This window comes from Dipodomys spectabilis, unplaced genomic scaffold, assembly GCF_019054845.1.
Source record: "Dipodomys spectabilis isolate Male_0828 unplaced genomic scaffold, ASM1905484v1 ptg000360l, whole genome shotgun sequence".
Classification (NCBI taxonomy): Eukaryota; Metazoa; Chordata; class Mammalia; order Rodentia; family Heteromyidae; genus Dipodomys; species Dipodomys spectabilis.
The window spans coordinates 3,035,132-3,059,464 of NW_024871037.1; the positions used below are offsets into that span (position 1 = coordinate 3,035,132).

Sequence of the window (24,333 nt, forward strand, 5' to 3'; positions counted from 1 at the left end):
ATGGGGAAAGATATAAGGAGAAAGGACATTCTCTGCCTTGAGGTCAGCAGCTGGGCCACACCTTAGTTAAGGATCTCTTCCTACCCAGAGTGCCAGGAGAAAGGCAGAAAGGGAATCCATGTAGAGAGCCAGACACCGTGGACTCTGGATGCCCCACCCTCCATTGCACTCTGGGCGAGGCCGGCCTGTTGGGGCCTGGTGTGACTGAGCTGGATTTGAGGCCTAGGTGCGGTTGCCCAACCCCCCCACCCCCCCATGGTCTCCAGACCGGTCAGATCAGCCTCTGTAGTAGAGCCACTTGGTACTAAGTCAACAAGTCAGGAGCTTGTGGAAGCACTGGTATGCCTGGAAATGAAATAATGTCACTTCTCCTGAGCTTCTCCCAGACTTGAAGGAAAGATCTGAGAGCTTTGAGCCGCTACCATGAATGGCGAGGAGTAAGCACTTTGCCTAATGAGTTTTCATGAGAGCATAAAACATCTTACGAAGAGTGAAAGTAGAATATAGGAACTCGATTGTTCTAAGATTCTGTTTTTTGTTTTGTTTTGGTTCTGGTTTTTCTTTTTGGCAGCATTGGGGGTTGAATCTAGGACACAGTGCTTACTAGGCAGGGACTCTTCCACGTGTGCCAGTCCTCCAGCTTTTGCTCTGTGGCTGATGATCTTCCCCCTGAGCCATGCCCCCAAGGAGGATTTAGTCCTCTTTTTTTTGATCAATCATGGAGCTTGAACTCAGGACATAGGCACTGTCTCTTCACTTTTCCACTCAAGGCTGACAGCGTCACTGCTAGCTTTTTTTTATTGGTTAATTGGACATAAAGAGTCTCACAGACCTTTCTGCCTAGTCTGGTTTTGAACCACAGCCCTCAGATCTCAGCTTCCTCAGTAGCTAAGATTATAGGTGTGAGCCACCAGCACCTGGCTTAGAATTTTTTTTGGGGGGTGGTGGTGGTGGTGGTCATGGAGCTTGAACTCTGGGCCTGGGCACTGTCCCTCAGCTCTTCAGGTCAAAGATAGTGCTCTAGCATTTGAGCCAACGCACCACTTCTGGTTTTCTGGTGGTTCATTGGAGATAAGTATCTCATTCCTGCCCAGGCTGGCTTTAAACTGGGATCCTCAGATCTCCGCCTTCTGAGTAGCTAGGATTACTGGCCTGAGCCACCGGTGCCCAGCATAGAGTAGGTAGGATTACAGGTGTGAGCCACCAGCACCTGGTTTAGGATTAGGTCTTGGTAGCAGTTATCCACCCTGTATTTATGCCAACAGACACTCTTGGAGGTTGGAGGCTATTCTTTGAGTACTCTAGATGCATTTTTGGATGGTACATTACTGTTGTCATAAGAACTTACATGGGTTCCCTCTATACCTAAGAGAGCCAGCCCTTTATGGAACAGAGGGACAACATGGAGGGAGCTGCAGTTCCTGGGGTCCCCCTCCCCCAACGCTTTTGTTCCTTTGGAACTAAGTGGATTAAGACTTGTGTGATTGTGATAGAAATCCTGCTGTGTGGGAACCTCAGAAGCTTTGCCTCAAGGAAACCATGAACTGCCAGAGGCCTTTTGAGCTCTACATCAACAGACATGTTGAGAATATTGATTTGATTGATTTTATTTTTTTTCTCGGTGGTGGGTCTTGAACTCTGGCCCAAGGCGCTGTCCCTCAGTTCTTTAGCTCAAGGCGAGTGCTCTACCACTTGAGCCACAGCGCCACTTCCAGTTTTCTGGTGGTTCATGGGAGATCAGAATCTCATGGACTTTCCTGCCCGGGCTGGCTTTGAACAACGATCCTCAAATCTCAGCCTCCTGAGTAGCTAGGGTGATTTTATTTATCTTTTAATGTGGGTTGATATTACAGTTGCCTTTGTTTTTCTTTGTCCTTGCTTTCTGTATGTACATGGCACTGTCTTTCTGTCTGTTTCTGTCTGTCTCTCTCGTTTCTCCTTCCCTGCCTGTTTCTCCTGCGGTGGCTCAGTCTCTGCTTTCTCAGGACTCAGCACAGCCTGCCTGTCTCAAGTGTTTCAGGCTGGGCTGGATGGGTTCCTTGCAACCCATCGCCAGAGGACAGGGCAAGGACGGGGAAGGGCTGAGGGATTCCTTCCGGTCAGCCTGCAACTCCTTACCCTGCCTAGGGGAGGAAGGGGTGGGACAGGAACCACAAAAAGAAACTCTGCTATGCCCATGCCATTCCCTGGGCTCCCTTCTGCTGTCAGCCTGAACCAGGTGCGGGCAGCCTTGGCAGTCAAGAGAGTGGAGTCACAGACACTTGGGCTTGGGTTGTAACCCGAGGTGTCCCCTGTGGAGTGTGAGAAAGTAACTTTAGCTGCCATCTCTGCTGTCAGGTCTCCTTTTATGGCTCAAAAGGCTGGGGCTATTACTTGGGACAACAGTGTATGATTAGATATATTATGACCCCTAAGGCTCCCTGGCCACAATTGGGAAAGGAAGTGCCTGGATTGTGACCTAATCCAGAGCATCAGAGCCCACAGAGGAGGTAGGAGGAATAGGACTCAAGATGTGTTCTTCCACGGGCTTGGAGTGTGGCTTAGTAGTAGAGTTCTTGCCTAGCATGCATGAAGAAGCCCTGAGTTCGATTCCTCAGTACCACACACATAGAAAGAGCAGGAAGTGGCACTTTGGCTCAAGTGGTAGAGTGCTAGCCTTGAGCTAAAGAACCTCAGGGAAAGGGTCTAGGCCCTGAGTTCAAACCTCAGGACTGGTCAAAAAAAAAAAAAGTGTTCTTCCAGCTATGAGCCAGTGGCTCATGCTTATAATCCTAGCTACTTAGGAGTCTGAGGTTGGGTGATCACAGTTCGAAGTCAACCCGGGCAGGGAAATCTCCCACTACCTACCAAAAACGCTGGAAGTAGATCAAGTGGTAAAATGTTAGCCTTGAGCAAAAAAAAACCTCAGAGAATTGCCTAGGCCCTGAGTTCAAACCCCAGGACACACACACACACACAGATATATGCTTCCATTTTCCACAGGGTAGACTGGAGTGTGAGCATCCCCTTCACTTTCTGGGATGAGCCCCAAGACTCTAGATGACCTCCAATACCCTTACCCAGTCAATCAAGATCAGGATATAAATGGCCTAGGCCAGCCAGGCGCAGGTGGCTCAAGCCTGTCATCCTAGCTACTCAGGAGGCTGAGATCTGAGGATCATAGTTCAAAGCCAGCCCGGGCAGGAAAGTCCATGAGACTCTTATCTCCGATAAACCACCAGAAAAACCGAGGTGGTGCAGTGGCTCAAGTGGTAGAATGCTAGCCTTGAGCTGAAGAGCTGAGGGACAGTACCCAGGCCCAGAGTTCAAGCCCCATGAGCAACAACAACAACAAAAAATGGCTCAGTCCTTGACTTGCTGCATCTATTGTCTTGTTCCTAAGAGCTTAGCATCTACAGAAGATCCAGGACTTGTTTCATAAATGCTCCCCTGACACAGACAACTCCCTTCTTAGGACCTAGCAGGTGCTCTGGGGGACTAAATGCAAACAGCGGGATCTAAGAATGAGTTTTCACTTCTCGCGAGAGATGCAGACAACAAGGTTCAGAAAGGCCCAGTAACTTACCCAGGGTCGAATAGTGGAGATGTGTCCAGGCCGGGGTGGGACCCAGGCCTGGCTGGCAGCCAATCTTGGCCCTCAGCCATCCATCCCTCTATTTTGCAAGCTCAGCTTGGACTAGGAATCACTGTCTACCCTTTTGTAAAAATGAAGGGGTGGGTTGGGGTGCTCTGCTTGGCAAGGGCTCCCTTCTGCTTTGAACACACTTTTGTGTGACCGTAAGACGTATCATGGAAGCAGGTGAGGAGTCAGGGATCCCTTGTTTGCTTCTAGGGGCTGTTCTCAAGGTGTGGAGACTGGCCAGAACCCCCTCCCCCAATGACTCTCCTTGGCCACCCAGTGAGGGGTGTTGCCAGGGAAACAGTCAGCCGAGGTGACAGATGACCGCGTTTGTGGTTAGCTAGGGATAGAAACTCTGGGGCTATGACTCAGATTTGAGGACCCATATCTCTCTCTCTTACCCCCCCCCCCTCTTTCTCCACAGCCTAGTAAAATGCTTGAGTCAGAGAGCATCCTTGCTCTCTGGAACACAAAAATGAGTCACCACAGCCCATTCCCTTGACACACAAATTCCTCAGTGCTACCAGGCACCGGGTCCACAGCAGGCAACATCTCCTCGCTTCTCTTCCTCGTGGCTGTGGCTCTATAGCACAATACTCAGAGAAAAGGAAATTCCTCTAGAAGCTGGCTGAGTGTTGGGGCCTTGGGAACCGTCTGGTTGGATAAGAATAGAGGGAGAGCTGGATGCTGGTGGCTCATGCCTGTAATCCTGGCTACTCAGGAGGCAGAGATTTAAGGATCACAGTTCAAAGCCAGCCTGGGCAGGAAAGTCTGTGAGACTCTTATCTCCATTTCACTGCCAGAAAACTGGAAGTGGTGCTGTGGCTCAAGTGGTAGAATGCTCACCTTAAGCTGAAGAGCTCAGGGAGAGCGCCCAGGCCCAGAGTTCAAGCCTCATGACTGACATAAAAAGAAAAGAAAATAGAGAGAGAGCCAGGCACTGGTGGTTCACACCTGTAATTCCTGAGATTTGAGGGTTGCAGTTCAAAGCCAGCTGAGTATCTCCAATGAACCACCAGAAAACCGGAAGAGGTGTTGTAGCCTTGATCTGAAAAGCTGAGGGACAGGGCCCAGGCCCAGAGTTCAAGCCCGATGGCCAACAACAACAACAACAAAGAATAGCGGGAGAAAGGAGCCAGAGAGCTTCCAGCTGGGAAGCTGGAAGCCTGGATGTGTCTCTGGTGCTGCTAGGGGAGGAACGCTGGCTGCTGGTGCTGGCCCTGGCCTGTGTGTGGAGCTGCAGGGACACGGATGAAACAGAGGGAAAGGGAAGACATACACAGAGCTGATACAGGCTTAAAGAATGGCAGGACGAGCCAGGCATCCGTGGCTAGTGCCTGTAATCCTACTCACTTTGGAGGCTGAGATCTGAGGATCTCAATTCAAAGCCAGCCCAGGCAGGAAAGTCCAATTAATTACAAATAAACACAGAGTGGAGCTGTAGCACAAGTAGTAGAGCACTAGCTTTGAGCAAAAAAGCTTAGGGACAGGGCTCAGACCCTGAGTTCAAGCCCTGGCACCCTAGGACCTACACACACACACACACACACACACACACACACACACACACACACACACACACACCCTAGCACCCTAGGATCTACACACACACACACACACACACGCCCTAGCACCCTAGGATCCACACACACACACACACACGCCCTAGCACCCTAGGATCTACACACACACACACACACACACACACACACACGCCCTAGCATCCTAGGACCTACACACACATACACATACACAAGGCTGACTGAGGCTAGCAGCCTACCATTTAAGGCACCACACCACTTCCATCTTTTTCTGCTTATATGGTACTGAGGAATGGAACCCAGGGCTTCATGTTGGCCAGGCAAGCACTCTACCACTGAGCCACATTCCCAGCCCCAACTACAGTCTGATTTAGATCCAGCTGGGATCACTGACCTCTTGCCCGGGCTGGCTTTGAACCATGAACCTCAGATCGCAGCCTCTTGGGTAGCTTGATAACAGGTGTGAGCCACTAGCACCTGGCTTTTTTTTTTTTTTTTTTGGGTCGGTCGTGGGGCTTGAACTCTGGGCCTGGGCGCTGTCCCTCAGCTCTTCAGCTCAAGGCAAGTGCTCTACCACTTGAGCCACAGTGCCACTTCCGGTTTTCTGGTGGTTCATTGGAGATAAGAGTCTCACAGAGTTTCTTTCTGGGGCTGGCTTTGAACCGTGATCCTTCGATCTCAGCCTCCTGAGTAGCTAGGGTTACAGGCATGAGCTACAGCGCCTGGCTTTGTTTTTTTTTTTTTGTCGGTCGTGGGGCTTGAACTCTAGGCCTGGGCGCTGTCCTTCAGCTCTTCAGCTCAAGGCAAGCGCTCTACCACTTGAGCTACAGCGCCACTTCCGGTTTTCTGGTGGTTTATTGGAGATAAGAGTCTCACAGTCTCTCTTGCCCGGGCTGGCTTTGAACCGCGATCCTCAGATCTCAGCCTCCTGAGTAGCTAGGATTACAGGCGTGAGCCACCAGCGCCCGGCTCTGGCTTTGTTTTTTAAAAAATAAAGACAATAGAAAAATTATGACAAGCTAACTATGACAGGAAGAAAGCACATGGCATAGGGGGAAGAGGGTGGTTTGGTCTGTCTCCACCATCTTGAGCTATCTCTCATTGCTTTCTTGGTCACGGGCCTTGGGTTAAACAGTAGATCTCCTGTGTGTTTCCCTGGAGGCCAAAGACGTGTACCACTCCGTCCTCATTTCCTCATCCTCTCATCCTTTCTGCCTCCTCATTCTTCAGAAGCTCCATTTCACTCGATAGGAAGGTTTTGGGTTATTGGCTTCTCCTTGGGCCCTTCCGTGTTGTGTTCTCCAAGCTGATATTGGGACTTGTGTCCCTCTGTCCCTCGCAGGGGTGGAGGTGAAGCAGCTACGTGCAACCGTCTCCATTCTCTGGAAGCCAGTAAAAGATCTGGGTTTGAGTCCTGACTTGATACATTGCCGGTCAATTCGGGGCGAGTCAGTTCCCCTCAGAGTAAATGTCCCCATGGGGAGAAGGACCAATCTCGAGATTGGGGGTTCTATATGAGATACCCAGGACAGGTATTAGCTGGGCACTGAAGCGGGGTAGCTGCTATGGTGGGGGTTCCAACACTGATCAACCACCAACACTGATCAACCAGGGGCCTGGTGTTTGGGGAGCCAACCTGTGTGGAACTCGGCATCGGGAAGGAGAGGCGACTAGACTGGGTGAGATGGAGCAGGCTGTGGTCAGAACCTGACGGAGCCTGGCCCAACATGACATGAGGCCGACTAGTCCTCGGCCGCACAATCAGTTCAATCAGCTCCCGTAATGAGCCACAGAAGCTGGGGAAATGAAGCATGTGAGAGAATCATGCACACATTCAAGGCTCTCATCTGAGACAGTGGCTAGGAAGTTTGATTCAACACGACTGCCCGCTCACCAGGGAACGCCACACTCTTGGGGGGGGCCTACGTCCATGCTGAACCTAGCACGCGTGAAGCCCCAGGTTCGATTCCCCAGTACCACATACACAGAAAAAAACCCGAAGTGGTGCTGTGGCTCAAGTGTAAGAGAGCTAGCCATGGGCAAAAGAAGCTCAGGGATAAATGCCCGGGCCCTGAGTTCAAGCCCCAGGACTGGCAAAAGAAAAAGAGAACAAAATCTGTGTATCTGTTTTCCTCCTTTGCCAAGGCTTCCAGGAAGCTCAGAATTAAAATTTGTCTTTTTGAAGCTGGATCTAGTGGCTCACTCTTGTAGTTCCAATACTTGGGAGGCCGAGGCAGGAGGATTGACAGTTTGAGACTAGGCCTGGGTCTACATCGTGAAACCCTGTCTTGAAAAAAAAAAAAAAAAGTCTTCGTTTTTAGTTATGCACTTCAGTTGGTTTCTGGTAGTTTTACCTTTGCACTCTAAAGAGACTCAAAATGCTTTGGTTTGGTTTGGTTTCTTTCCTGTATGGGAATTACAAAAGGCCTGAGATCCTGGGCCCAGTAAGCAAGGCATGTGGACATAATGGGATATGGGGTCAGAGAGAGGAGCTGGAAAGGCCGGCTCTGGGACCAGAGTCCTTCGGGTCATGAGTCGGCAAGCCAGCTAGAGCTTTATCTTCTTAATTCATTTGTCTCACCGATGGTAGAGATTACACGTCAGCTCTCTTCCTCTGGCTAGACTGTATGTTCTGGCCACAGACACAGAGCAGACAGGCTGGGGTGGCAGGTAGACTGGCCTGGGGCGTAGGGGTTGGAGTTTTGGCTGTAGGGGTGGCGGATGAAGCTGCTTGTCCAGGCTGGCAGTCTCTACGCCTCCTCTGATTGAGAAATGGGAGACGCCATGTACACTTCTGCTTGAGGAGGGTCCTGCCCAAGCGTGAGCTAATGGGGTACAAGCTTGTACGGCTGGGTATGTGGACTTGGGTAGGTGATCTTTCCTGAGCTGATGAGGCTGGAGAAGAACAGCAGAATGCTGCTGGGTATTGGTGGCTCATACTAGCTACTCAGGAGGCTGAGATCTGAGGATCACAGTTCAAAGTCAGCCTGGGCAGGAAACTCCATAAGCCTCTTATCTCCAGTAAACCACTCAGAAAACTGGAAGTGGTGCTGTGGCTCAAGTGGTAGAGTGCTTGCCTTGATCTAAAGAGCTGAGGGATAGTGCCCCGGCCTAGATGCTGTCCCTGAGCTTTTGTTCTCAAGGCTAGCACTCTACCACTTGAACCACAGCTCCATTTCTGGCTTTTTAGTGGTTCATTGTAGATGAGACTTTGATGAGAGTTTCCTGCCTAGGCTGACTTCGAACCACAATCTTCAGATCTCACCCTTCTGAATAGCTAGGATGGTAGGTGTAAGCCACCAGCACCTGGCCTGCCGGTCTTCCTTCTTTCTTTCTTTCTTTCTTTTTTTTTTTTTTGTCGGTCGTGGGGCTTGAACTCTGGGCCTGGGCGTTGTCCCTCAGCTCTTCAACTGAAGGCGAGCGCTCTACCACTTGAGCTACAGCGCCACTTCTTTCTTTCTTTCTTTCTTTCTTTTCTTTCTCTCTTTCTCTGTCAGTTGTGGGGCTTGAACTCTGGGCTTGGGCGCTGTCCCTGTGCTCTTCAGCTCAAGGCGAGCGCTCTACCGCTTGAGCCACAGTGCCACTTCCGGTTTTCTAGTGGTTAATTGGAGATAAGAGTCTTATGGACTTTCCTGCCTGGTCTGGCTTTGAACTGGGATCCTCAGATCTCAGCCTCCTGAATAGCTAGGATTACAGGTGTGAGCCACCAGTGCCCGGCTCTGCCAGTCTTTCTTGAGCGTCTCCACATGGCCAGCTGTCTGCTGGAAGAGCGCCCTGGAACATGGTTCAGCAGTAGAGTGCTCACCTAGCACGTGTGAAGCCCTGGGTTTGATCCCTCAGTATCGCATACACAGAAAAAGCCGAAGTGGTGCTTTGTCTCAAGTTGTAGAGTGCTAGTTTTGAGCAAAAGAAGTTCAGGGACAGTGCCCAGGTCCTGAGTTCAAGGGTCCCCCTCCACCCCCGAAAAAAAATAATTTGGAAGAATAAATGGATAGATGGATAAATCCTATTCTCTGGGAGTTTAAAGTCCACATCACAGAGCCCAGAGACGTGTGACCAAAGCTACCCTCTACCCCACCAGTACTTTCTACCCACCATGCACTGCACCTCTATGCATGAATATATTATACACACCCCTGTGCTCACACATGCGCGCACACACACACACACACTCACTCACTCACTCACACCCAATCTCCTATATATTTATGTCTATTCACACTTTTTTTTTTTCTTGCCAGTCCTGGGGCTTGCACTCAGGGGCCTAGGCACTGTCCCTGAGCTTCTTTTACTCAAGGCTAACACTCTATTACTTGTGCCACAGCACCACTTCTGGCCTTTTCTGTTTGCGTGGTACTGAGGAATCGAACCTGGGGCATGAATTTGTGCAAGTTAGGCAAGCACTCTACCTCTAAGCCACATTCCCAGCCCTATACATTGGCGCAAAAACGAGTTTCACAAGTCTTGCATGAGCTCTGGGGCTACTCCCACCTCCTTTTCTTCCTCAGGGAGGGGTTATCTAGAGTCTCTCTGTAAAGTCCAGTTCTCCTTCTCCTAGACTCCCCACACAGCAGTGGGGGACCTGCCAGGCGATGACTTCATCCTCCTGGGCCTCTGTTTCCTCGATCTGCAAATTGGGGCTGACAGTCCCCACCCTGCTCACCTCACAGGGTGGCACCGAACATTCCCACGAGATAAAACGACCACAGGGTGTTTTGTAAACCGCAGGTCATTTTCCAAATAGGTAAATGCTGCCGGTCGTTATTCCCCGATCTAGATCTGAAGAATTCAATCCACTATCACTCAGGTCTTTCCTTGGGTGGGAAGGGACTGAGGGGTGCCCACCCCTGCCCCCCACCTCCATTCCACTTGGTGAGGCCAGAGGGGTACAAGCAGGTGTCTGTGTGGGTCTTGGGCCCCACCGCTCTCCACTCGAGCTGGAGTTCACTGGTAAGGTGACTAGAAGTCTTCAACGTCTGGCTGCCAACTCTGGGGGGCAGATGAGAGAATTTGGCAGAGGGTGAAGGGAGGAGGGAAGGTAGAAACCACAGGCAGACAGACAGACAGGCAGACAGACACACACACACACACACACACACACACACACACACACACACACACACACACACACACACACACACACACACACGTCCTTGTTCAAGGTCCATGTCGCCTCAGATCCAAAGCTCCATGAGCTCCAGTGGGGTTCGTACGTCATGTTTCTATCCCATAGCATCTTTCCTCAGGAGAATGCCAGACTTCTGCCTCAGTCTCTGTGTGTGTATCTGGAGACCTTTCGGGTTTCTCTCTAGGGGTACGGTTATGGATGTGGGAGACAGGTACTTTGCAGGGAGCCTCTTAACCCCAGACCTCTTTTGTCGCCTTTCTTCCCACCATCTACCATGAGCCCCGAAGCTTCTTCTCCCTGGAGAAACAGAAGCCCAGAGAGAATAGGAGTAGAGCCTGGCTCTCCCACCACATGAGAACTTAACACCCCCCCACCCCCGTTCCCCCCGACACACACACAGAAGAGCACAGGGATGGGGTCATGCATCTGTGTGAATGAGACCAATGGACCCTGGGGTGTGAGGTTGCTGGGGTGTCGTGTTTCCATGTGTGACATCTTCTGGATTTGATCTTTTTTTTTTTTTTGGTCGGTTGTGGGACCTGAATTCTGGGCCTGGGCGCTGTCCCTCAGCTCTTCAGATCAAAGCTTGTGCTCTACCCCTTGAGCCACAGTGCCACTTCTGGCTTTTTCTGCTTCTGTGGTGCTGAGGAATCAAACCCAAGGCCTCATGCATGCAAGGCAAACACTGTACCACTAAGCCACCTTCCCAGCTCCTGGATTAATCTTAATTGGGGGAGTTTTTCCGTCTACAATATAGACATGTTCATGCGATCTACAAATATGAGGAGTCAGTGCTGGGGTCAGAACCCGTACCCCAGGACTTGAACCCAGATGACCGGACAGAATGGCGACTGACTGGGTCCACAGTTTCGTAAGGAGATGGCAGAATGTTGGCTTGGGGGAGAAGCCATGCAAATAGGGACTGATTAATTTCCCCACCGCCCCCCTCTTGGTGCCTCAGTTTCTCCTCTAAAAACAGTAATGAAAAGTCTCCTAATATTCATAACATACTCTGAAATAGAGCCTGGCACATCAAAAATGCAATATGTGTGTGTGTGTGTTTAAAGAGTTATCAAGGGAACAAACTAATTGTAGGTTGTGAGCAAGTGCTGCATGGGAGGTAAGAAAAGGGTAACAACATGGGAGCTTTCCATGGAGCTGGTCATGGTTCTCATCTTTATGGGGGTGTGGGTCCCCCACAGAGTTTGCAACCATCAAAGCTCATTGAACTGGACCCGTGAGGCCTGGGCATTTTCCTAGATGTAAATTATACTTCAATTTATACAAATAGAGAGAAAACAAACAAAGCATAGGGGGAGAGTAAGGGAAACTCAGTGTCCTTTTTAGTGGTCCAGGAGGGCTTCTGAGTGGAGGTGATGTTCACAGAGGTTTCCTGAAGAAGAAGGTGGCTCTAGCTATAGAAGACGAAGGTATGGGCTGGGAAGGTGGCTCAGTGGTAGACTGCTTGCCTTGCATGCATGAGGCCCTGGGTTTGATTCCTCAGCATCACATAAGTAGAAAACAAAAAAGCTGTAAGTGGCTCTGTGGCTCAAGTGGTAGAGCGCTAGCCTTAAGCTGAAGAGTTGAGGGACAATGACCAGGGGCAGAATTCAGGCCCCCCAACCAACCAAAAAAAAAAGAGAGAGGAAGGAGCCGGGCACCAGTCGCTCCCTGTCATCCTTGCTGCTCAGGAGGCTGAGATCTGAGGATCATGGTTTGAAGCCAGTACGGGTGGGAAAGTCCTCTCCAATGAACCGCTCAAAAACTGGAAGAGGCACTGTGGCTCAAAGTGGTAGAACACTAGCCTTGAGCAAAAAGAGCTCAGGGACAGCACCTGGCCCTGAGTTCAAGTCTCATGACTGCCAAAACAACAAAAACCCCAGGCTGTCACCCCAGTGAAAACTGCCAGAATTCATATGGCAGTGCCCTGCAGGCAGAGGCTGGGAGACTCAAGGGGGCGCCTATTTGGGAAGAGTGAGTATATCCTTCTGGCTAGAACAGATGGTGTTTGGGGCCAGGGGTAGCAGAACACAGGGGAGGTGGAAAAGGCAAGCCTGGACGCTGAGATGGAAGTGATGTTTATCTGGAGGATATGCATCTACAGGCTGGGAAGGGTCAGAGAGGACAGCCAGGCTTAACACCCCTGGATAAGAATTACACCTGTCATCAAGAACTCTAACAACAACAGATGCTGGAGGGGATGTGGACAGAAAGGAACCTTACTTCATTGTTGGTGGGAATGTAAACTTGTTCAACCACTTTGGAAAGCAGTATGGAGGTTCCTCAAAAGACTTCACATAGAACTCCCCTATGACCCAGCAATCCCACTTTTGGGCATTTACCCTAATGTTTACAAAAAAGACCACACTAAAGCTACCAGCACAACTATGTTTATTGCAGCCTTATTTACCATAGCTAAGATATGGAACCAACCCAGATGCCCCTCAATAGATGAATGGATCAAGAAAATGTGGTATATATACACAATGGAATTCTATGCCTCCATCAGAAAGAATGACATTGCCCCATTTGTTAGGAAATGGAAAGGCTTGGAAAAAATTATATTAAGTGAAGTAAGCCAGGCCCAAAGAAACATAGGTCCCATGGTTTCCCTTATCTGCAATATCTAGTATAGGTATGAGTCAAGCGGAAAAAGTCAGAGAATGTGATGTTAGGAAAACGAACCCTCAAATATGTATTTTAATGTTTTTGTTTCTTTCATGCAGTGTTTCTAACGCATTTATAAGATTATTTCTTGGTTGCTTTGTATGTCCCTCCCCCACAGTGTAACCCCCGCTTTCACTATATTTGATGTCAGTATAACATGTGGAGGAGATGGGGACAAACAAGTCGTTTAAGGATTCAGGTGGACCTGTTGCAACAATGAGAAGTACAAAATGTCATGTCAAAACCAGCTTTACAATGTCGGAGGTGGGGGAGGGGGGAGGCTGGGAAGGGAGGTGAAGGGTAAACAAAGGAGGAGGCTGCAATGCTTGGTAAGAAATGTATGCATTATCCTGACCATGTAATTGTAACCCCTCTGTACAGTATGTTCTCAAATAAAATAAAATAAAATTAAAAAAAAAAAAAAAAGAATTACACCTGTCACCCTAGCTACTTAAGAGGCTGAGATCTGAGGATTGAGGTCAAAGCTAGCCCAGACAGGAAAGCCCATGAGACCTTTTTTGTTTTTTAGTCGTGGGGCTTGAACTCTGGGCCTGGGCGCTATCCCTGAGCTCTTCAGCTCAAAGCTAGCGCTCTACCACTTAAGCCACTGTGCCACTTCCTGTTTTCTGGTGGTTCATTGGAGATAAGGCTGGCTTTGAACTGCCATCTCAGCCTCCTGAGTAGCTAGGATGACAGGCATGAGCCACTGGCACCAGGCAAAGGACTCTTTTTGTTTTTTGGTCAGTGGTGGGGCTTGAACTCTGGACCTGAGCGCTGCCTTCAGCTCTTCAGCTCAAGGCTAGCATTCTACCACTTGAGCCTCAGTACCACTTCCAGCTTTTTCTGCTTATGTGGTACTGAGGAATCGAACCGTTGCATGCACTCTACCACTGAGCCATCTTCCCAGCCCCAAAAGATTCATTTTTTAAGAATGCTTTTTTTTTTAATATTTTGGTAGTGAGTTTTCCTCCTGCACCCACTGGTGGGAATTTGGAATCTTAATTAGCTTTACTCCTGCAGGATCGTAGCCTTGTCTTCTTCCCCAATGCGGTTGGATGCTAGATAGCTTTGTGGATGTAGGCCTCACCCCTTCCTTGGGCTCCATCCACCTCCTGGGCTATGGACAGATTTACATCTCTGCATCCCTTTCCCCCAGCCTTCCTCCAGTACCTCTCCTTTCACATAGGGGAGCTGGGTGGGGAGGGGGAGCACAGGGGTCCCTGTGGACCTAGCATCTACCAGGTACTATCTGCACACACAGTCCCTATCCTGGCTTAGGAAGTGGGGCCGCTAGGTCTCTCTCTTTTCTTCTCTCTTTCTACGCTTTGTGATGATCCTAGGGCTTGAACTCAGGGCCTAGGTGCTGTCCCTGAGCTTTTTTTTTTTTTTGCTCAAGGATAGCATTTAATCATTCAATCCACAGCTCCACTTATGGCTTTTTGGTGGTTCATTGCAGATAAGTCTCACTGACTTCCCTGTCCATGCTGGCTTCAAACTGCAGTCCTCAGATCTCAGCCTCCTGAGTAGCTAGGATGACAGGCGTGGGCCACCAGGGCCAGGCTTGTAAAATGATTTTTAAAAGAAGAGCCATGCGGTGCTGGCAAATCACGGGTCTCTGTGACTCTGCCCTTGTCTGCCAAGCAAGGACAGGGAGGCTGTGAGGCTGACCCTCTCCGTGCCCACCGCCTACAGCTCCTGTATGACAGCCCCAAGGCCCGGCAGGAGGTGGAGCACCACTGGCAGGCCTCAGGCGGGCCCCACGTCGTGCGCATCCTGGACGTGTACGAGAACATGCATCGGGGCAGACGCTGTCTCCTCATCGTCATGGAATGGTATGCAGCACGCCCCACTGCCTCGTGGGGCCCCCCACCATGGGTGTTCCCTCCCCACCCCAGTCCCCCCAACATTCTCCCAGGGCTTACCCTCTTCTTGGCATAGTGGCCATCATGGCCCCTGAAGGGCGGTTGGATGGGTGGTCATGGGTCCCGTTCGTGGGGCTGGGCTGCCAAGGGGGCTTTGTGAAAGGCACCACGGCTCTCCTGCGGTCTCCTGCATGGGATCTCCACTCCAAGAGAAGGTCGCCTAGCCCCATCTGTGTACGGACATGGAGCTGGTGGGGGGGTGGGGGAAGCGGGGACACATGCAGACATGCAGTCCCTTTGGCTGTCTCCTTCTGGTGGGGTCTGTGCACCTGTGGTCCCACCAATGATCGTATTTGATGGGGTCTGGAGCTCTGGGCGTCTGCTACTTGTCCTATGACCTCGGCCTACCTCAGACCCTGGGCGTCCCCTTTGAAGTCTCCCATCTGCCTTTGAAGTCCCTCCTCCCTCCAGAGGTTCACCAGCTCTTCAGAGGTAGAATTCTAGATCCTTAGCTTTATCACCCACTAGCCATAGAAATGGGCTTCTTGCTAACTTTTCTGGATCTCTGCAACTCTTCTGTCAAACATGGGGGTTGACCTTCACGCAGCACTCATGCCAAGCTTGATTCCATTCAGAGTGTGCCAGGGGCATCTTATATTCGATTTGCATGACTCTGGTGAGATCGGTGCTGTTCTTTTTTTTTTTTTTGTCGGTCGTGGGGGCTTGAACTCTGGGCCTGGGCGCTGTCCCTCAGCTCTTCAGCTCAAGGCGAGCGCTCTACCACTTGAGCTACAGCGCCACTTCCGGTTTTCTGGTGTTTTATTGGAGATAGGAGTCTCACGGTCTCTCCTGCCCGGGCTGGCTTTGAACCGGGATCCTCAGATCTCAGCCTCCTGAGTAGCTAGGATTACAGGCGTGAGCCACCAGCGCCCGGCTCGGTGCTGTTCTTTTATAACAAGGATGGCTGGGCGCCTGGGGTTCACACCTGTCATCCCAGCTGCTCAGGAGACTGAGATCTGAGGATCGTGGTTTGAGGCCAACTCACTCGGGAAAGTCCATGAGACTCATCTCTGATGAACCACTTGAAAATGGGAAGTGAAGCTATGGTTCAAAGTGATAGAGCACTAGCCTTGAGCAAAAAAAAAAAACTCAGGGACAGTGCGCAGGCCCTGAGTTCAAGCCCCAGTTCAAACAAAAACATAGCTGAGACACAGAGAGGCAAAGGGTGTGTCTCAGGATCACACAGTGGCATATCTAAAAGGTAAAGCCCAGTGCACAGCACACAGTAGACACTCCTGACACTGGGTTGTGAAGATGATGAATGACGATCTCCTTTTGCATCTGGAGAAACTGAGGCTCGGGTGGGTATAGGACTGCTCGAGGAGTCACGATCCGATAGGACAAGCACTTCTGAGAACCATTTCTCTGGAGTTCTGACAGATCCACCCACCCAACTCAACACCACAGGCCACAGCTGACAGCGGCTGCTCAACACCAGGGGAAGAGCGTGAGCCTCCAGTCCGGGACAGGAAAAGGGGAGACGATTGATTCACCCTCTCTTCCCTTTTCACTTACTGTCACCTTCTCTTGCAGCATGGAAGGCGGGGAGCTGTTCAGCAGGATTCAGGAGCGAGGAGACCAGGCTTTCACCGAGAGAGGTATATGATGCACAGGGAGCTGGACCGTGGGGCCGTCTATGCCGTGGGATGAGGACTTGCTCCTCTCCTGAGCCTGTCTTTCCATCAGAATAAGAGGGGACAGGTGGCTCACTCCTGTCGTTCTAGCTACTCAGGAGACTGAGATCCAAGGCTCAAGGTTCAGAGCCAGCCTGCACAAGAAAAGTCAGTGAGACACTTATCTCTGGAAGTGCAGTTGTGGGCCCAAGTGGTAAAGTACTAGTCTTTGCTTTGTTTTTGTTTTTTTTGGTCGGTCATGGGGCTTGAACTCTGGGCCTGGGTGCTGTCCCTCAGCTCGTCAGCTCAAGGCTAGCACTCTACCACTTAAGCCACTTCTGGCTTTTTTTCTGCTTATGTGGTGCTGAGGAATTGAACCCAGGGACTCATGCATGCAATACAAGCACTCTACCACCGAGCCACCTTCCCAGCCCCTAAAACACTATTGTTGAACAATAAAACGAAGGAACAATGCCCAGGCTCTGAGTTCAAACCCTAGTATCGGCACACATCTACACACATACATCAAAACCAAAAAAGAATGAGAGGGTGGGGCATTTTGTCCCCTATGTCCATGACATCTGGTTGGAAATGGACTTTCTAGTTCTGGCATGGAGGAATTGGAGCCTCTGGGTGCTGACCCACAGGGGAGTTGGAAAGAAGCTGTCTAGGCATGAGAAAAGAAGTTCAGATGTGTTGGAAGCATCCCTAGGGGGGAAAAATGGAACCCGGCACTAGTGGCTCACGCCTGTAATCCTAGCTACTCAGGAGGCTGAGATCTGAGGATCAAGGTTCAAATCCAGCCCTTGAGACTCTTTTGTTGTTTTGTTTTATTTTTTATTTTTTTCCAGCTGTGGGGCTTGAACTCTGGGCCTGGGCGCTGTCCCTCAGCAATTTAGCTCAAGGTGAGCGTTCTACCATTTGAGCCACAGCGCCACTTCCGGTTTTCTGGTGGTTCATTGGAGATAAGAGTCTTAAAGACACTGGTGGCTCATGCCTATTATCCTAGCTACTCAGGAGGCTGAGATCTGAGGATTGCGGTTCAATGCCAGCCCGGGGAAGGAAAGTCCATGAGACTCTTATGAATCACCAGAAAACCAGAAGTGGTGCTGTGGCTCCAGTGGTAGAGAACTTGCTTTGTGCTGAAGAGCTGAGAGACAGCGCCCAGGCCCAGAGTTCAAGTCCCACAACTGACCAAAAAAAAGGGGGGGGTATTTAGGATAGGGGGCCACGGGCCACAGGACTACCATGATCATCTCCTGCTGGCCTGCCAGATCCTATCCAGAGGCAGTGATATGTGGGTGGGGGATGTCCCAAGTCATCAGACCTTTGGTATTTGTGACGTGTGCTCCACCTCCTGTCTACAGAGGCCGCAGAGATAATGCGGGATATCGGCACCGCCATCCAGTTTCTACACAGCCAGAATATCGCTCACCGAGATGTCAAGGTGAGTCACTGGGACCCGATCTAGGGGACAGAGACAGGTCTGTCCTACAGCCCTCGTTAGCTCCTGGTCCCCACTGGATGGAGGCCAAGCTCCTCAGTCAGCTTCAGCTTCTCAACCAGACCGCTCTCTCTCGGCCCTTCCTCCGGTGGTTGGGCATGCTGATTCTGGTCTCATCAGATGATCTTGTTTCCCTCGAACGCCGTGTCATCCCAATAGAATAACCAAGCATCGACCCTAGCTACTCGTGCTGATAGACACCTCATTTAATCCCACCAGCCCTATGAGAGTTGATGGCCCCCGTTTTACAGCCGAGCAAATGGAGACGTTAAGTGGCTCACCTGCGTCTGCCTCTGCCGCATGGAGACTCATCGGATTTGCCCACGTGCTCCGAGTCAGAGCCGAAATCCTTGTTATAATTTGGCTCTGGCTTTTCTCTCCCTCTCTCTCCCTCTCTTCCTCTCCCTCTCTCCCTCTCTCCCCTCCCTCTATCCCTCTTTATCTTTCCCTCTCTTCCTCTCCCCCTCCCTCTCTTTCTCTCTCCCTCTCTCCTCTCCCTCTCCCCCTTTTCTCTCCCTCTCCCTCTCTCCCCCTCTCTCCCTCTGTCCGTCCCTCTGTCCCTCTCTTTCCCTTTCCCCCCCTCCCTCTCTCTTCCTTTCTCTCCCTCTCTCTTCCCCTCTCCCTCTCCCCCTCTCTCTCTTTCTCTCTCCTGCTCTCTCTCTCTCTCTCTGTCCCTCCCTCTGTCTCTCCCTCTCTCTCTCCCCCTCCCTCCCTCCCCCCTCTCTCTTTTCCTAAGGGGAGCAATGCCTTCTGCAGACCAGATGCCTCTGTGTTCTCTGAAACTGCTTCCCTGTGTTTATCTCAATCCAAGGTCGGATTGTCTCAAAGAGAACTGGAAAAAATAGCTCCTACTGGCACCGCAGGCAAACTCTGTCCAATACTCTGCCCTTCTTCCTCAGCCGTGCTTGGGGAAATGCCTTCTGCTACTTGACACAGGCCTAGGTCCTACACAGTCATGAGAAACCACCTTCCTCCACACGGCTCTCCCTGCCACCCCACCTGCCCGGTCTGTCAGTGCTTTGTACCGGGGAAGGATGGCTGGCCTCTATGCAGTTCTTGAGGTCTGAGCTCTGGGGGGTGGGGGGAGGGTGATCACAGGTGGACCTGGCCCCAGCAGGTTTCCTTCTGGGCCGGTGAGAGCAGGGAGAGGGGGTGGCAGGGGCAGTCGGTCTTATACCCTCATCCAGGTTGATTGACAGCGACCTCGACAACTCAGGATCAACAGGATCAAAAAGATTCCCACCCCTGGGCTTTCTATGAATGTGAAGTGACCATTCACAGCCTTGGCTGAGAGCCTGCCTCATTTTCCCCTGTGAATGAAAGCATCCCCTCCCCATCATCCTTGGCTTCTCTCTATCTGGTCCATGTTCTAGATCACTAGGGCTCAGGGTTGTCTCGGAGCTGGATTGAGCTGACATGCACCAGGACAGAGGGGAGGACTCTTATCCCCGATCTCCTCCGGTAGCTAACTCCACACCCGTGCTTTTTCTCCCCTGGCTCAGCCCGAAAACCTGCTGTACACATCCAAGGAGAAAAACGCCGTGCTGAAGCTCACTGACTTCGGCTTTGCAAAGGAGACCACTCAAAACGCCCTTCAGACGCCTTGCTATACTCCCTATTACGTGGGTGAGTTTTCGGGGTATGGTACACAGACCGCTGTGGGGGTGCAGGGGTGCCAGCTGGCAGACCGTGGAAAGCACAGAGTTAAAGCCCGGAGAGGAAGGGAGGGGTGTAATCACTGCGTGGAGGCGGGTGTTATGGGTGGGGTGGAGTGGCGGGGGGGGCCGGAGGCTGCAAAAATATTCTCCCCAACTTCAGCTTCTGCTTTTGAAAATAGATCCAGGAAAATTCCGGCTGTGGCCTGTGAGTGAAAATGACATCACGGCAGCTCTAAATATATACCTGATGAAAGGCTGCCGTCGGCTCGGAATGGAGCCCGACGGTGGTTGTCTTTATCTGTTTTTTTATTTTTTTTTCTCTCCCTGGGATTCAGATCCAGAAAGCGGGCAGGCCTTTTCCTCGACATGAAAAGGACATGCGGGGTCCCAGTCACCTGCCTCGGGGTGGGGGGTGGGGATCTCTGGGTGGACACGTCCACGTGGCTCCCGGGTCAGGAAAGCCCCCCCCCCCCAATCATATCCCTGTCCTGCATCAGAGAGTGGATCAGCAATGGACTCTTTCACAAGGGCAGGCCCGGGGCGAGGTAGGGAGGGTGGGGACGGACAGGACGTCCCCACAGAGAGCCAAAATGGATCCTTGCTCACGAGGACACGCAGTCCACAGTATTTTGACTTAAGAGAGCTTCTGTCCTGCTGACCTCATTGCATAGATGCAAAGACAGAGGCCTGCGGGCGGTAGCTAAGCTGACCATGGAGTGTAGAGTACACACACACACACACACACACACACACACACACACACACACACACGCATGCATGCACGCACGCACGCACGCACGCATGGCGGTAGCTAAGCTGACCATGGAGTGTGGAGTCCACACACACACACACATACACACACACACACACACACGTGCACACACACAGTTTCTCCTTACCTGTGACCTAAGCTGCATGTTGAGCTTAGGGAAAAGGGACACCAGGCAGCTAGTTGGCTGAAGCTTTTTTTGGGGGGGGAAGGGGGACAGGAACTCACCCAACCCTAGAGACTGGCCATTTCCCCTCCCCACCAAGTTGAGACTGTTAGGAGGGCCTAAAAAGGAGCCACAGGGCTGTCTGAAAGCAGTTTATTCCCTCCCCGCCCCTCCCCAGCCCTCCGAGCTGTCTCTCCTCTTGGAGTTTCACACACATACTGCCTTCCCAGAAGGTGCCAGACACCAGTCTACTCTGCCCTCGCTCCCAGACTGCTCCTCGCCTTGCCCGGGCTTTCAGGCTTTCTGCCTGGGTTCCCTAGAAGCTCGGAGTTCAGAACCCGTCCCTGTCCTCTGTCCTGACAGCTCCTGAAGTCTTGGGTCCAGAGAAGTACGACAAGTCGTGTGACATGTGGTCTCTGGGTGTCATCATGTACATCCTGTAAGTACCATGGCTGCCTTTGGCTTGGACCTCTTGGCCCAATCCTACCATCTGCTTATTTTTTTTCTCAGTCATGGGGCTTGAACTCAGGGCCTGGGGACGCTGTCCCAGAACTCTTTCATTCAAGGCTAGATCTACCACTTTGAGCCATGGCACCATTTTCTGGCCGGTTCATTGGAGATGAGTTCTTATAGGGTCTGGGAAGGTGACTCAGAGGTAGAGTGCTTGCCTTGCATGCATAAGGCCCTGGGTTTGATTCCTCAGCACCACATAAGCAGAAAAAGCCAGAAGTGGTGCTGTGGCTCAAGTGGTAGAGTGCTAGTCTTGAGCTGAAGAGCTGAGGGACAGCGCCCAGACCCCATGACCGACCAAAAAAAAAAAAGTTCTCATAGACTTTCCCTCCTGGAACTTCGATCCTCAGATCTCAGCCTCCTGAGTAGGTAGGATCACAGGCTTCCCATTGTATACTTTTAGTTCCATTTCTGCTTCTTGCCTCTGTGTCCTCAGTGAGGGGCTTTGTGTGTGTATCACCCTCTCTGGTCACAGGGCCACCATCCCTTTAGGTTACTGGAGGGTCCTCTCATGCTAAGGGCAGACAAGATACCCAGGAGGCCAGAGAGCTGGGGTTATGGCTACAGTACCTGCCTGCCTATCTCCTTGGCTTAAGGTAGAGAAGGGGTCTGCCCCAGCACGGACCCCAACCCTTGTGCCAAAATGACTCCCTCCTTCCTCCCCTAGTTTGTGTGGCTTCCCACCCTTCTACTCCAACACGGGTCAGGCCATCTCTCCAGGGATGAAGAGGAGAATCCGCCTGGGCCAGTATGGCTTCCCCAATCCTGAGTGGTCAGACGTATCAGAAGATGGTGAGTCAACCTTTCTACCTGGTCCCCCGGGCTGTTATTTATTTATGTATGTATTGCCAGTTCTGGGGCTTGAACTTAGGGCCTGAGCACTGTCCCTGAGCTTCTTTTGCTCAAGACTAGTACTCTACCACTTGAGCCACAGTGCTACTTCTGGCTTTTTCTGTGTATGTGGGTACTGAGGATTCCAACCCAGGGCTTTATGCATGAGAGGCAAACACCCTACTGCTAAGCTACATTCCTAGCCTGTTTTGTTTTGTGTTGTTGTTGGCTGTGAGGCTTGAACTCTGGGCCTGGGCGCTGCCCCTCAGCTCTTCAGCTCAAGGTGAGCACTCTACCACTTGAGTTACTACTGACTTTTTCTGCTTATGTGGTGCTGAGGAATTGAACCCAGAGCCTCATGCATGCGAGGCAAGCACTCTACCACTGAGCCACCTTCCCAGCCCTAATTTTTTTCTTAATTCCTCATTGATGTTTGTTTCCCTCTTCTGGAGATGGCAGGCGATTCTATCTTATGTGTTAGCTCACAAATCCTGAACACTTAGTACCTTTGAACAAGAAAACTGTTGTGTCAGCTCATGGAATAGCAATGTGGGAGTATCTGTAGCCTAGCCTCATGGAGCTTGCCGTATGTGGGGAGAAGAGGGGGATCGCGACCTCACCGCCTCCCTCTTCCCTGGTCTCCTCTAGCCAAACAACTGATCCGCCTGCTGTTGAAGACGGACCCTACAGAGAGGCTGACCATTGCACAATTCATGAACCACCCTTGGATCAACGTAAGTACCTTTTCTCTGATGGCAGGTGAGTGTAATTCTGGAGTAGAGATGCCAGGCAGGAGGGGAGCGGCTGTGGAGGGCTGAGTGCTGGGCTGGAATGGGCTCTTGCATGGCAATGTATGGTAGCACCCCCTTTTTTTTTTGTTGGTCATGGGGCTTGAACACTAGGCTTGGGTGCTGTCCCTCAGCTCGTCAGTTAAGGCTAATGCTCAACTACTTGAACCACAGTGCCACTTCTGGTTTTCTTGTGGTTTATTGGAGATAAGAGTCTCCACAGACTTTCCTGCCCAGGCTGGCTTTGAACCTTGATCCTCACATCTCAGCCTCCTGAGTAACTAGGATTACAGGCATGAGCCACTGGTACCCAGCTTATGAGATTCTTATCTCTGACAAACAACCAGAAAACCTGAAGTGGTGCTATGTCTCAAGTGGTAGGGTGCTCGCCTTGAGCTGAAGAGCTGAGGGACAGCGCCTAGGCACTGAGTTCAAGCCCCACCACTGACAAAAAAAAAAAAAATGACTGGGAAAATAGGGGAAGGGGAGAAAAGGATAAGTAGAGAAAAGGATAAGCCACTACTGTTCCACATGTCCCCAGGAGCTAACTCAGGGGCTTGGCTTTCCTTCTAGCAATCCACAGTGGTACCTCAGACCCCGCTCCACACTGCCCGAGTACTACAAGAAGACAAAGACCATTGGGATGAAGTGAAGGTAAGTCGACCCTACCTCCATCTTCCTGCAGCTTCCGGGATTCTAGGTGTATCATTGACTCCCTCATTGGTCCAACTGAGGCACTCTGAGCATTGGGCTCTGCTCCCCAATTCTATGTGGTGCTCTTGGCTCACTCAATATAGAAGGGACTTTGGGATGGGAAACCAGTATAAAGGTTTTGGGCTCAAGTATTGACCATCTCAGAGAACTCATCTGATTTGCTTTTAGTTTTTTGACAGGTCCCAAGCCTTGAATTCAGGGCCGGGGCACTGTCCCTAAGCTTTTTTGTTCACAGCTAGAGCTTTACCACTTGAGCCATAGCTCCACTTCCAGCTTTCTGGTGGTTGGTTGAAGATAAGGGTCTCATGGACTTTCCTGCTGAGGCTGGCTTTGAAAACCTTGATCTTCAGATCTCAGCCTCCTGAGTAGCTAGGATTACAGGCATGAACCACTGGCACCCAGTTTCACTAGTTTTTGGGGATTTTTTAGAGTGCTAGAGATGATCTATCCCAGGGTCTTGTAAATTCTAGGGAAGCACTCTACCACCTAACTCCAACTCCAGCTTTAATCTCTCTTATGACCAATAGCCTTTAGGAGAATGACAGCCTTGCTTTAGGCTCAGTAAAGATCAAGTTTGACTCTATGGGACATCAGCTCAAAGCCTATATCCAGTCTATAGGCCCCAATCTCCTAGGTTCCCAATGAGATGGCATTTTCTACAGACTTTGTAGTTAGGCAAGTGACATCGGTTCATTTCTCTGTCCCACTCAGGCTTTCTGAGGTCCCAGGCAGTCACTACTTTCCTGTGCCCTAGAACATAAGCTCAGAATCCACCATAAACAACTACCAAGGGCTAGGCACCGGTGACTCACACCTGTCATCCTGGCCACATGGGAGGCTGAGAGCTGAGGATCAGGGTTGCAGGCTAGCCTGGGCAGAAAAGCCCTTGAGACTCTTACCTCC

The 24,333-nt window shown here is 51.1% G+C and overlaps 1 protein-coding gene across 2 annotated transcripts in view; it reads left to right on the top strand.

Moving 5' to 3' along the window:
• Mapkapk3 (MAPK activated protein kinase 3) overlaps positions 1–24,333 on the top strand; it is a 30,839-nt gene that overhangs the window by 5,138 nt on the left and 1,368 nt on the right. For both annotated transcript variants that reach the window (XM_042665980.1, XM_042665981.1), the window contains exons 3-10: positions 14,648–14,787; positions 16,411–16,475; positions 17,858–17,937; positions 19,497–19,620; positions 20,951–21,026; positions 21,765–21,889; positions 22,577–22,662; positions 23,290–23,370. In XM_042665980.1, coding sequence (XP_042521914.1) covers positions 14,648–14,787; positions 16,411–16,475; positions 17,858–17,937; positions 19,497–19,620; positions 20,951–21,026; positions 21,765–21,889; positions 22,577–22,662; positions 23,290–23,370 — 777 coding nt within the window. The remainder of the gene's footprint in view (positions 1–14,647; positions 14,788–16,410; positions 16,476–17,857; positions 17,938–19,496; positions 19,621–20,950; positions 21,027–21,764; positions 21,890–22,576; positions 22,663–23,289; positions 23,371–24,333) is intronic.